Source organism: Leptinotarsa decemlineata, unplaced genomic scaffold (assembly GCF_025532065.1).
Source record: "Leptinotarsa decemlineata unplaced genomic scaffold, Ldec_3_MD MMD2_tig00001719_RagTag_RagTag, whole genome shotgun sequence".
In the NCBI taxonomy this organism is placed as follows: Eukaryota; Metazoa; Arthropoda; class Insecta; order Coleoptera; family Chrysomelidae; genus Leptinotarsa; species Leptinotarsa decemlineata.
Window position 1 is genome coordinate 4,764,519 of NW_027412569.1, and position 13,870 is coordinate 4,778,388.

General features: G+C 35.3%; 2 protein-coding genes across 6 annotated transcripts in view; one reads left to right on the forward strand and one right to left on the reverse strand.

The window, feature by feature from the left end:
• LOC111506341 (disintegrin and metalloproteinase domain-containing protein 12) overlaps positions 1 to 10,164 on the forward strand; it is a 47,016-nt gene extending 36,852 nt beyond the window's left edge. Inside the window, exon 13 of the mRNA XM_023161374.2 lies at positions 7,527 to 10,164. Coding sequence (XP_023017142.2) covers positions 7,527 to 7,666 — 140 coding nt within the window. The 3' untranslated portion in view covers positions 7,667 to 10,164. The remainder of the gene's footprint in view (positions 1 to 7,526) is intronic.
• Positions 9,677 to 13,870, reverse strand: part of Dscam2 (Down syndrome cell adhesion molecule 2) — a 521,384-nt gene continuing 517,190 nt past the window's right edge. For 2 of the 5 annotated variants that reach the window (XM_074176354.1, XM_074176352.1), the window contains exons 30-32: positions 12,602 to 12,755; positions 12,268 to 12,358; positions 9,677 to 12,059 (exon numbers count right to left, since the gene is read on the reverse strand). In XM_074176354.1, the coding sequence (XP_074032455.1) occupies positions 11,810 to 12,059; positions 12,268 to 12,358; positions 12,602 to 12,755 (495 nt within the window). In that variant the 3' untranslated portion in view covers positions 9,677 to 11,809. Of the gene's footprint in view, positions 12,060 to 12,267; positions 12,375 to 12,601; positions 12,756 to 13,870 lie in introns of all 5 variants that reach the window. The other 3 variants (XM_074176353.1, XM_074176355.1, XR_012465668.1) reach the window with 2 other exon arrangements.

Consider the following 13,870-nt stretch of genomic DNA (forward strand, 5'->3'; position numbering starts at 1 on the left):
CTGTCGTCAGCAAAACAATATATTGAATTTTTGATATTTTTTCCTATAAGTCGTTGATATAGAAGAAAAAGGTGATTGGAGAAAATATGGATTCCTGGGGAACACCAGCATTGATAATAATAATAATAATATTTTTATTCGTCTTGCGAAACACAAGGTTCATAGACATGTCAAAACAAATGGCGCAATCAAAATCAGGCTATATACATCTTAAGATTCCACAATCAATGATGGTCATGAATTGAGAAAAAAAGACATACTCATCAAAACAAATCAACATACTCATTAAAACAAATTACATTACATGATTGAATTTGAGAATTAGATGGTAATCATAAGGTTGAAAAAAATTATATTGAGATCATCAAGAATATCAAGATCGTTAAGAAGTTCAGTACAAACATTTGATTACATATTAGTCCACATTGAAGGCATCTCTTTTCAATTGGACACTTCCATAAAATTCATTGATATCATACAGAGGATTTTCAGTTAAGAAAAACTTCAGAGAGTACTTAAATCTATTGAATGACAAATTGCGAAAGTCTAGTGGCAGAGTATTGTAAAGCTCAAGGCCAATATTGTCAGTTCTTTTCAGTCTATTTGCTTGCATGGCGATGTCTGATTTATTTCTAGTATCATGATGGTGTATGTCTGTACGATAGGTATAATTATTTATATTTAGTCGAATATGTAGTAGGTTTCCATAAACAATGACTGAATACAGTGTCATTATTTTGAGATTTTTAAATATTGGACGACAAGTTTCATCCCATCTGGCAGAAGTTATACGCCTTACAGCGAATTTCTGCAGGATAAACACTTTTTCCAGATGACATTTTGATGCACTGCCCCAGGATATTATTCCATATCTTAGAACTGAGTGAAAAAGAGAATGATATGTAGTGGGGGCTGCATTCTGGTTCACAGATCTTTTAATTACTCTAATTGCGTATGTTCACCTACTTAGCCTGGTACATATGTTATTTATATGTTCTACCCACGATAAATGCGTGTCCATATAAACCCCTAAAAATTTAACTGCACTTTTATCAGCTTGGTTTGAGTTTCTTGTTTCAAAAGTTAGTACTTCTGTTTTTTGTTCATTTAAAATCAGTTCATTTGATCCAAACCAAGATTGGGCTTTGTCCAGGGTATGTTGAGGAGTTTTAAGTTCGTCCACTGCTCTGCTCAAGGTTGCATCATCCGCATACATGGTAGTCTTGATATCTGATGAATTCAAGAAATGTGGTGGATCATTAATATATATAAGAAAGAGGAGTGGTCCTAATATGGAGCCCTGAGGAACTCCTCTTATCAATTTAATTTTTTGACTACGAGATTCTCCGCATTCTACCACTTGAAATCTCTCAGTCAAGTATGATTCTATCATCTTTAGGCACACCCCTCTAATACCATACCAGTATAATTTGTCTAAGAGGATTTTATGATTCACAAAATCAAACGCCGAAGTGAGATCAGTGAATACACCAATATATTTATCTTTATTGTCAAATGCATCTCTTATGTAATTTGTGAGAGAGTTGATTGCATCAGAGGTTGATTTCCCTCTTCCGAAGCCAAATTGATGTGGGCTCAAAATATCATTGACTTCTAAAAATTCAACAAGTTGTGTGTAAATGGCATATTCAATTATCTTCGAGAAAGATGGTAAAATGGAAATTTGTCGGAATTTTTGCTTCTGAGCAACCCCCTTTTTTGTGAATGGGAAGCACTTTCCCGATTTTCAGCTCTAGTGGAAAATAACCCTCAGTGAAGCATGCATTGACTATGTCCGCCAAGGGATTAGTTATGCTTTTGATAACAAACATATTTACACCTTTTACATCTTCGGTTTTTTTATTTTTCAATTTGTTCAAAATAATTCTAATATCGTCAGATGTTAAAGGTCGGAAGAACATAGATTTATTTATATTATATGCCTTGTCTATTACATTGATTGACTCAGTTTCAGATAAATTTTCCAAAGTGGAATTCATATTATTGATGAAGAATTCATTCATCTGATCTGCAGTTAGGTTTTCAGGATTGTTCGAGATTTTATTTTTTCTACCAGTTTCAGTATTAATGATCTGCCAAACTGTTTTACTAAAATTATCTGTAGATGTTAATAGACTTTGATAGTACTCTTTTTTAGACATCTGTAATATATCCTGATACTGTTTTTTATATTCTTTATATATATATATATATATATATATATATATATATATATATATATATATATATATATATATATATGTACGTTTTGCTCAGTTGAGTTTATATTTTGTGACTGAAACAGAAACATCAAGGTTTCTTTAGCTGCCCTAACTTGAGGAGTTATCCATTTTTATTTTTGTTCTTTAGGTTTCGTAGTTTCTTTTGATAGTGGAAAGCTTATATTATAGTAATACATGAAAGTACTTTCAAATATGTTGAATTTATCTTTAGCCATGTTATTTACATATATTTCGTTCCAACTTTCATTTCTCAGGTAGTTACTGAATGTTGTAACATTTTTTGTATTATACCTTCTACTCCATTTTTCCCTTGTATTATTTAGCATTACGATATCAATATCAGAAATTAGTCCTACTGGATGGTCAGATGGTCCAATATGTATAGTATAAGCACTGGCAGAATCACAATTACTGAAAATGTTGTCCAAACAATTACCTATATTGTGAGTTATTTCATTAATCAGTTGTTGCAAACCACATGACATGAACAACTGAATCAATCTTTGTGCATTGGAATCAGTTTTGTTATTAAAATGGTCATTAAAGTCACCTACCAGAAAAATATGAGTGTCTGTTTCAAAAGTTTCTGTATATTCTAATGGTGATAGTGAAAGTATTCGAGTGATATCTATCGACGGCTACTTGCAGACAACGTTCTTTCAGGAAGCTGGAGAGCCATACACAAAAATGATTCGACAAGTCATAGCATCGTAAATGGGTCAACAAACCCTCATGCTACACACGGTCAAATACCTTAGAAATATCAAGCCCCACAACTCTGGACTCTCCATGTTTCTCGATTGCGTTATTCCAAATATGGGTCTTATACGATAGAAGGTTGCCTGTTAATCTTTGTTTTCGAAAGCCTTGTTGATGATCGCTCAAGATGTTGAAGCCTTCCAAATATTTGAGGATATGGTGATTTGCGACTTTCTCCATGATTTTTGATATCATTGATAGCAAAGCGACTGGTCTATAGTTGTTTGGAAGATTTTTCTTGACCTTTCTGGGAATAGGCTGAATGCGAGCAACAAGATTTATTCGATGTTCTGTTCAGTTAGTATTCTACTCATTTTTTATGATGCCTTTCCTGTATACCGGGTGTCCCACATTTTATGTGACAGGCAATATCTGGTTTGTTGAAGGAGATACACAAAAATGTTTCATACAAAAGTTTTAGGAGTTCATGAGAGCTATATTTTGATATACTTTTTAAATATACAGGGTGTTTGGTGTAGGTGCTACAGATCAAAATTCCATTTTTTAAAATAGAACGCCCTGCATATCATTACATATTCAGATGCTACGTTAAATTCTGATATCATTTCATGTTTGGTTTTTGAAATTTGGTTACGGCGTTGTTGAGTTATTGCACTTTTCCTTAAATATAAAGTTTCAAAAAAACGTATTTACCCGTACACGAATCCAGTCTATATCTTTTATTAAATTGAACTAGACTACTACTGAATACAAACCATTATTCTCACCTCTACGATACGATATCGATATCAGTTGAATATAATATTGAAATTCTTGAGAATGTGACTAACTTGAGGGTGAATTGCTTTATATTGCACAATTTCATCAAGTAGCTTATGCTTGTTGATGCCATAATAACGAATGTTGTTGAATTGTATCTACTTGTCAGTTCGATTCAGTGATTCTTTGCAAAACAGTAACTGTGTTCTTTGTGCGAAAACTCCAGTATGCCTTTCGCGTTTAGTCCAAGTGATTGCATTGATATGTTATTAATTTTTGGGGAATATCAGAAAAACTGCCGTCAAGCACAACGTCTATACCAAGAACGTTTTCCAGACAGACCCATTCCGTCACGAATGACTTTTTCGAGAGTTGTAGAAAAATTGCGAACTGGGTCATTTCCTTCTACTATAAAGCATCGTCATCATACGAGATCTGTTAGAACTGAATATTTAGAGATCAATGTGTTGGCTTATATTATTATTCATCCACATGTTTCTATCCGTACTCTTGCAGAAGAAGTCGGTGTGAGTAAATCTAATGTACAGAGAATTCTGAAAGAAAATAAATACCACCCATTCAAAATTCAGTTGGTACAAGGTTTGAAACCCACGGACTTTGAACGACGACTTGAATTCATTCAGGTAATATTACATGAAAGTCCTAACATATTCAGTCAAATTTTGTGGAGCGATGAATCGCGATTCCACAATAATGGAGTTGTGAATCGACATAACAGTCACTATTGGTCTCAAGAAAATCCCCACTGGGTCCGCGAAAGTAATTTTCAAACTACTTGGGGTATTAATGTATGGTGTGGATTGTTCAATGGCCGCATCATAGGACCTTACTTTTTCCATGAAAATCTCAATGGATTGCGATATTTACATTTTCTAGAAAATGATTTGATCTGTCACATAAAATGTGGGACACCCGGTATATCGGTGTTTTGAAAATGTTACTATTATCTTTAATGGAAGGGTATACTTGTTCAACTTTAGTTTATTGAGAAACTACAGTACAATAAAAAAAATAAACATAGAAACCTCATATGAACCAAGCTGATTGTATGAGTTGACTTCTTTTTTTTAAGTTATTGAGTCGAATACAAAACAAAACAGAAAAGGAGAGAAAAGATTAAAAAAAATATGACACACATATATACAAATATACCAGTTCAGATATAGTACTTCAAAATCTGTCTTCAATTGAGGACACGGTGAGAATTTATGAAGGGAATGTATATTTTGTCTGGTAGAGAATTGGAAATTTTCAGTGATGTATGTGTAGACCATCTCTGGCACAGTGATTTTTTGGTTTTGCTTATTCTGACATATTCGTCAAATTTTTTTCTTGTGTCATTGTTATGATCAATTTTTGGTAGTGTTCGTCTAATTTTGCGATGATACTATATACATACAATTTTCTAATAATAATAATAAATTTATTTTTATCCTCAAAAGATCATTCACATAATGTCCCTTATAAACAAAAGTATTGAATGAAATTAGCAACATGTTAAACATTTGCACAAAATGTAACCAAACGAATCAGGAGAACCCATTGATGACTCTAAGGTTGCGCATAGGTTTCCTAGTCATTTGGTTACACAAAGTGTAGTAATAAACATTTCGGCTCTATAACTACAGCTTATATAAAAATATTAATGAATATGAATAACATTGTAAATATAAAAATATATATAAATATAAGTAGAAATGTAGTTCCTTATGAAAATTTTCTGTTGACTTACAGATAATAATGAGTCTGTGAGTAGCTGCCAGTTTATGTTGAAACGGGTGATGAGAATACTTGTTGATATATAGGTTTACGGTGAGTTGCTGAATTTTCTGCTCGTACTGGTGATTGATACCTTGAATAATTTAGAATTTAGATTTATTCGAGTGTAGTCATATCTAGTCTCAGCTTCCTTACATATAAAATAAATACATAATTACGGAGTTCCTGTTTGACTTGGCACGTATCAGTTGAAGAACTTCGTTATCTTTCGATTACATTTGCTTTGAAGCTTGTCGAGTTTCCATTGTAATCTGCTGTATCCATATGAACTTCCAGCTCATGTAAACTTCCGAACACAATGAATGAATCAATGTTGAAATCTAAATGATAAGTTATTGGCATTCATTGATATTTTTTTTCAAATGTCATGATTTGAACTAATTGAAAATGACAATTTTTTAATCTGTCTGTCTGTTTTCTGTTTAAAATCTGTTTTTCCGTTAATCAGCTGTCGCCCCCATACGAACGACAACTCTCAAAGGTTGAGAAACTTGTGCAAGCTAAGGACTAACGAGGTCTTACCTTTTAACGTGTGATTCCTAACACATAGAGTATTATTATTTTTTCACTTGCAGCATATAGTACCGTGATCTCATTTTGAAGTAACTGCTGTTAATATACACTGGACTGAGAAGAGAATGAGTTAGAATAATCTACGAGAGGGTAGCGAAACCTGCGATTATGTATGGAGTACAAGTCGAATCGGGAGATAACTGAGCGCGGCACAGAGGCCTCTCCTGCTTGCTTCATGTGGGGCATACAGGACAGCACCAACGGCTGTGCTCTGCGTGATCTCAGGTATGGTACCGCTTCATGTTGAGGCGAGTGCCAGGCACCATGAATGGAGGGTGGATGGGAGAAGAAGAATGAGGACGAAGTGAAGGGAGAGGACAGAATACTCCCCTGGCTGCAAGGAATGTTGCTGGACGAGAGGGAGGAGGAGAGAGTGACTGAAGTGTACGGGGATGCTGGGACTGGAAGACGAAAGAATGGGCATAGGCTAGGCGTACGAACGAGAAGAAAATGAGTGGGTACAGGGGAATGAAAGAATCCCCGGACAGGCTAGTGTGAACGAGGCAGGATTGATAGCAATTGAGAAAGTTATTGAATGATATGAATGAGAGCGTGACTGTGATTAGCGTTTCTGCCATGGCTGTGGATCGCATGGAAGCAGCAAGAACGAGGAATGAAAGAGAAGCAAGGATACAGAGAATGATTGAAGAGAGGAATGCGAGGACAGCTCGGACTTGTTTGATCTGGAAGCGCGGCCATGAAAACAGCAATCTCGGAAACAAGAAGGCTTATGTGGAGGCGACGAAAGGCATGGATAAGCTCAATGTCATATGGGACATAATGAGAATGGGTAGAAAGAATGAAGAGAGAAAGAGAATCAAAGAACGAATCAGGACAGAGTGGCAGAGGGAATGGGACATGGGAGAGACTGTGCGGCTGTTCTCCAGATTCTGGACTGGATGGCGTGAATGGAAAGAATATATGAAGCGGGAAAAATAGAAGATAGCATTGAGAGGAGAGAACGGAAGAAATAGCGAATGGAAAAGGTTTGTTAATGAATGGACAGAGAATATGTTTAGGAATGAATGGAAAAAGTGAAGGGCAGCTTGTCAGCTTGGCGCCATTGAACTGAGGGGTAGACAATGATCTCCTCAATCATAGCGGACATAAATATTGTAGTGGCATCGGCCTGCTATGAAAATGATTGTTAGAGTTTATTTTTATTTTGTTTATATTGATGTTATAATGCAATGGATTTAGTTTGGAGGTCACTGACTGTGAAATTGTGAATATAATTGTAATTGTAATTTTTCGGGAATGAATAAAAAAAGATTTTCCGCCCCGCTGGTTCGCCCTCTCGTGTGTTCGACGTCACGCGTCGGCGCCAAGTAGAGGGGGATGAGTTCGGAGAAGTAGGGGTTGTAAGGCTTTCAGCCAGGGCAATAGAGAGCGATGGTACGTTTCATGTTAATGTACACTTTTTTATTTCAGCCTCATGGAGGCGTTCTTCGACAGCGACATCCCCTTCAGTGACATCTTTCGCAGCAGCATCCTCATCTACGTCAGAACATTTGAGCAATACGATTACAGAAGCATCAACAATTCCTTCAACCAACGAAACTTCACTATAATTGGGGTTTATCTCAAAAAACATTTCAGAGAACATCCCAAATACATATAAATGACGATGTGATTGCATGATTGAGGGCCGCTATTTTACGACCAGTGTTTGATGCATACTTATAAAATCTTTCATTTCTTGGTTATTGTCTTGGAAAAAGTTATCAGTATAAACCATACACCAAGGTTTCACCTCCTAATGTGCGATTCCTGGCACGGAAAATAAATGCATTCTTGGAAGAGCTACTATTGACAAAACTATGTTTTCATAATGTCGATGAGTTTTTGCAAAATAAAAAAGGAATCATTTGAAAATAACACTAAAATCTAGGTATATGGAGGTGAATATATTTATTGTTCTTATATTCCTTAAAGAATTCATACTCTCATTGTTATATTGACGATTTATATACAATTATAATTGTCTGAAAGAAAAAACGATTTTGACTGAGAATTCAACAAAATTTCACTGAACGACTCTACGGAATTTTGAGATGAATGTTCGCATGTAATATTTACATGCGACCATTTACATAATTTATATTTAGATGTTGCTCGGTAGGAGCCAAGAGCTTCCAACGCCGCGTGACTGTGCGGGAATATTTTTATTGACTTGTGTATGAGGTTGGATTCTTCCAATCTCTCTGCACACAATTCAATAGCGTAAATTTTCCCTTGAAATATAGTCGCATAGGTTCCTAGGCAGGTTGATATCTCTGTCCTGGGTCTGCGACTGAAAACACCTGCACCAGAACCGGATGTGTTTTTGATCCATCTGTGAACCAACAACTTCCTGCTCTTAATATTTCCTTCTCCTGGAGGATATAGTCGTCTCTACTCGGGTACAGTACTTTATAAGGCAGTTCGTAGTTGACAGTTGGAAGCATGAAGTCAGAGGTCAGTCTGTTGCACTCTGCATTAAATTGATTTGTGCAATCGGCAATGTGCACAAGTCTGTGTGCAGTCCATCTAGCCTCTCTCTCTTTCCAGAAAAATGTGGAGAGGAAGTAAATCTAGAAGTATCTAGATGGCCGCTGACGGTGTGGTACTGATGGCACCACTGATGGCCAGGAAAGCTTGTCTCTGTGAGCCAGAGAGCTTCGCTTAGGCCGTTTTCTGTAAACCCTTCAGATACCAGACAATTGCACCATAAGTGATCATTGGTCTGACAATCATTACATAAATCCAATGAATTTGTTTGGGACCTAAACCCCAAGCTTAACCACAAATTCTTCGACATATCCGTAGGGATAGTCTGGCTTTATGTAAAACTTTTTAATCAAGGACAATGTCAAGATATTTCACCTCCGTTCCGAATGAAATGACCAATATGATCACTTGGTAATCGAAACACGTGTCGAGGTGTTGAAAATAACGATTTGGTGTTGGGAAAAAACTCCAGTAATATTCATATTCCCATCATGTGATTTTCATATTTCCCTATCAATAAAATCTGTTATTATTATCATCATCATTACTACATAATCATAGTTATGATGATTTCATTCACATATTCAGACTACAATTTAGATTGTTTCTTCCTCAGTGGGTTATCCAAGTAACACCTCATTGTGAAATTTCCACTAGACAGTGTACGAAATTGCATGTTTCGCCATAAAATAGCTTTTTCAAGCGTTTTCACATGAAACTGAGGAATGTTTATTTCAAGTGAAGTGTCAAATATAACTATTAACGGATTTCTTCAGCAAAAACAGTACATCAATGTATATATTGAATGATATGGGACTCGGTACTGTACCGTGAGGAACTTCATAATCAATTACTTGGCCATTCGAAATGATTTTAAAAGACGTGTATTCATTTTTCGAAAATTTCAGTGAAGAATATGTGAGTATGATTTTCTTAATCATATGAAATTGTTTATGAAATCTATAATTTTTCAGAATTATCTTTCATCATCTCATCAAATATATGGGATTATGTGAAAAAAACACCCTGTTGAATCAGGCAATAGTTTGGCGAACTTTTTTCTGTTGATGGGAACTCTTCAATAAAACACCTTTTATTTTACAATAAATTCAATTCATTTCAAGTTGAGCTATAATACATACTGTTCACAGTTACGGAAGGGGAATAAGTTATTTTGATTTTTATTTTGATAGTGATTGCTTTTTTGGTACATCGACTTAGGAGGTATTACCTATTGAGTCAATAATTCAGTCAAATCAATAATTATAAAACGTGTCCAAAATGTCTTCTCTCATAAACGTATTTTACAAACTTAATATTGCTAAAATTTTGTGTAGAAAAGTTTAACTTCAATTTTGATTATATAAACAACACTTTGGAGCATTTGGTGTATTATGTGATGACTGATAAATATTTTTTTTAATATTAATATACTTCTATATGATCAACAATATCATTAACAAAACAATTTCTGTCGATAAAACTGTCAGAATAATAATATACAGTGTGTGTCACATTCTGCTTCCATTTTTCATCTAATTCTATAAGTTATTATTTTATAATGAACTATCGAACATGAGCTAATTTTTCTTGTTCCATCGATCCTAAATGAGCTTACCTGACAATTTTTTTTGTTAATGATTTTTTCGTGTTCAAAAACCGTGTTTACGAATGAATAGAATAGTTTATTAACTACGTTACATTTTCATGTTTATAGCAAGTCAAGTCTATAGGCTTTCTCAAAGAAACTATAAAAATATCAAGCAATGAAGGGGTTGCCTACGTACATATATAAACAAATAAATATTCATCTATGATAATAGGGTATTTACAAACTACCACAGTAGAGTCAATACCGGTGAGTATGTTTCATCTCATATGACATGCTGACGTGAACTGTCTTAAAATGATCGTAGTATTCCGAGACTGAGTAAAAACATTGGTTGAGTAGCATTTCCTTGACGGCTCTTTTGAATTTGGTGATACCGAGCTGTTTAAACTTATTTGGGAGAGAGTTGAAAATATTATAATCAACTGAATTCATTTTTCATCTGGTCAAACGATAACGGCATGTTCTCACTTTGTCCGCATTTCTCGTGATGTGTTGGTGTATGTCAGACTGTTTCTCAAGCATCTGAGCATTTTTTTCTGATTTCCAGTAGCGTCTGATAAATAAATAATGTTGGCAACGGCATGATTTGTAATTTTTTGAATAATGGTCTACAGTGCTCACGGAAACATACACTTACCAGTATTCTTACAGTTTTTTTCTGTAGTTTTAAAATTCCCATCGAACCAGGAAAGTTCCCTCAAAGAACAACACCGTAGCTCATGTGTGAATGGAATAATGCAAAAAACGTCGTTTTTAGAATCTCACCGTTTGTGATGTTTTGCAGTTGACGAAGGATAAATATGGCACTAGATACTTTATTTACGAGAAGATATGTATGTTTATGCCAAGATAAAGTACTGTTGAGGGTAATGCCAAGTGATTTTACTCTTTTGTTAGCTGAACCTACAGTGGTGACCTCAAGATTTTGAGTTTTGTCACTATTCAATTTCAATTTATTTGCTAGAAACCAAGTGTTGGCTTGGAGTGCAATGGTAAAAATATTTTTCTTTTAAATTACTGAAAAAGTTGATCACCTGAAAATATATTGATTTTGTTTTTGAGTTTTTAGGAATTTAATGTTGGATAATATATTTTTGATACTATTTTGTTATAACTTTCGAGTAGCCAGGTATTCACCTAACAACCCCACATATTTTGTAAGAGCTCTCCAAAAACAAATTACATCTTGAATGAATGATTCATTACATTTTGAAAATATCTAGATTACAATAATACTCTTCAAATGAGTTATTTCCATTGGAAACGAGTGAATCAACATTCTGATGTTAGTTTTGTCGAACCACTCAGTATATATCCAAGTAACTTTCATATAATCAATTTTTTTTGATAATTTTCCTGCTTCACCTCAAACTTTTAATGGTATCGCGATGTGAAACACACTGTATTCACTAATATCACTTCATTGTTTATGCTTGAGACCTTTATCGCTCCCAATTCTGTGTAAATATCCATTACTCACAACTGTGAGTAATAAATGATTACTCACGCCCATGAGTAATAAATCTATTACTGATGGGACTTGAAACATTCCTTTTTCTCATACCTATTCGTTCTACATCATACACCAAAGCCCCATTAAATTCACACCCATTTACACAGCAATTGAATAGTCCGAGGGCTGCCCAGACCCGCTGGGTCTAGACCACAAGCTGGACCTCAACCCCAGCTTCAATTTTTTCAGGGTATCGATGTCGCATTCGGCTTCGCTCAGTTCCGGTCTATCCGGAGTATTCTGTTCTGTTGGTGGTCTGTCGGGTCTCTCTTTGAACGGCGTTTCGGCCACCGAGAGGTGGCTCAGCATCTGCCTCTGGGAGTTGCTTCGACCTCCTTGTGCCAACCACCTAAGAAAAATATTACAATAATAATACTCCATTTTCTCAGTAACATGCAAAAACATGTACAGAATTTATCAGAAAGCAGTAGGCAAACAACTAAATATTGTACTTTTAGATAATTTGATTCACAGCCAGTCTTGGAATATGAAACAACCCAACACATAACCTCAAAAATGTGTACTGCTTTGTTGTGAAATAATAAGATAAGCTTTACCTATTCCTATTCCTGCGTGGAAGGGACTTTTGATCTGACATCGGAGATATGTCTGAAGAGGTACTTGATTGGGCGCCATGATACAAGAAATCTAGAACATCAATAAACTACAATAATGAAAAAGGCACAGCTAATCAAAGGCTAGCTTTGTTAATATAAGCAAAATTTAATAGACTCCAAAAAGAATCTGATCTTTTTATCGAGCTTTATTTTTGGGTATTTCAACTTCTACAACATGAAGAAATATAAAACTTGATAAGCCGAAAGAAAACAAGGAAGTATAAAATAATCATCAAAGTACAAAACACTGAGATAATATACAATTTCAACTCACACTTACTGTGTTTGTGCTTCATATCTAGTTGATTGGAAGACTCTGTCCTGCTGGACGTTAACTGGTCTTGATCGGATTCGCTCTCGTCGCTGTCAACGTCGTTTTTTCTATTGACGCGTCTCCGGCCATGGCCTTTTGTACTTTGGAATTTTTGCTAAAAACCAATTGCAACATGCATCAGATCACTTTGATAGCGAATTTCTTGATATATTGAATAGTGACATATGAATCTGTTGAATTATATATTTTTCGTATTTGAATAAACCTTCGGCTGATTTTGTTAATGAAGCTATTACCATCACTATATGAGCAGTTAGACGATATTATTGATAAATTGCTGACCTAATGATAATGAAATAAACTACTGGTATATTTAGCAAATCGGTAGATCGATGGATTTAGCACTAAATGAGTAGCTGATTTATACTGATCCGAAGATCCCCCCCACTTGACCTTGAAACGAACTTAGGCCACGTCACACAACCTTGACTAGGTAACCTTCTGGTCATTTGAAGGTTACCTGTCGAGGTTTGTGTGACGTGTTCCATAGTCGGTTCAAGGTCAAGTGGTCGGGCGAGGATTTCGGATCGGTATAAATCAACTACTATTTAAATAACCCTGCCGACGAAATCACCCGTTTCCTCATTAATAAAGAGATTGCGATGGCGATATTTCTTGATAAATTGATGAATTCAAACTTGCTGTCTTGGCAAGGACTATATCAAAAGAGGTAGCTTGAAATCACAGATCGGATTGGGATAACGTTAGAGAAAGACGACGTGAAACCGATAGTTAGTCCAACAAAAATTATCAGACAAAGTCTTAGGTCAGCTAAGGACCCCAGAGAAACTTTAGCAATACTGCGGGTAGGTCTACATTGGAACCACGAAAATAAGTGTAGGAACCAGTCTCTCTGAACACAAGAGAAATTGTAGACTCGAAAAAACCGACGAATAAGCTGTAGCTCTCAACAAAGGACGCAATCACATTATCCCATTCGAAGACACAGTGATAGTAGTAAATGCGTAGGTAACAACGTGAGTACCAACGCGGGCATTGCGATCGTTACTACATCATCTTTGATAATGTCTATCATAGGAGTAAACGAAACGTCAGGTATAAAACCTGTAAATCACGACCAAAAAACCGAAAAATATCTTTCACATATTTATAAACTGTTTACAAAATGTCTTAGATAGACCTACTCATATGTCAATGATGTGACCAGTGAGTGAAAATCACTCACCAAATGAAATAATCCGCTTCATT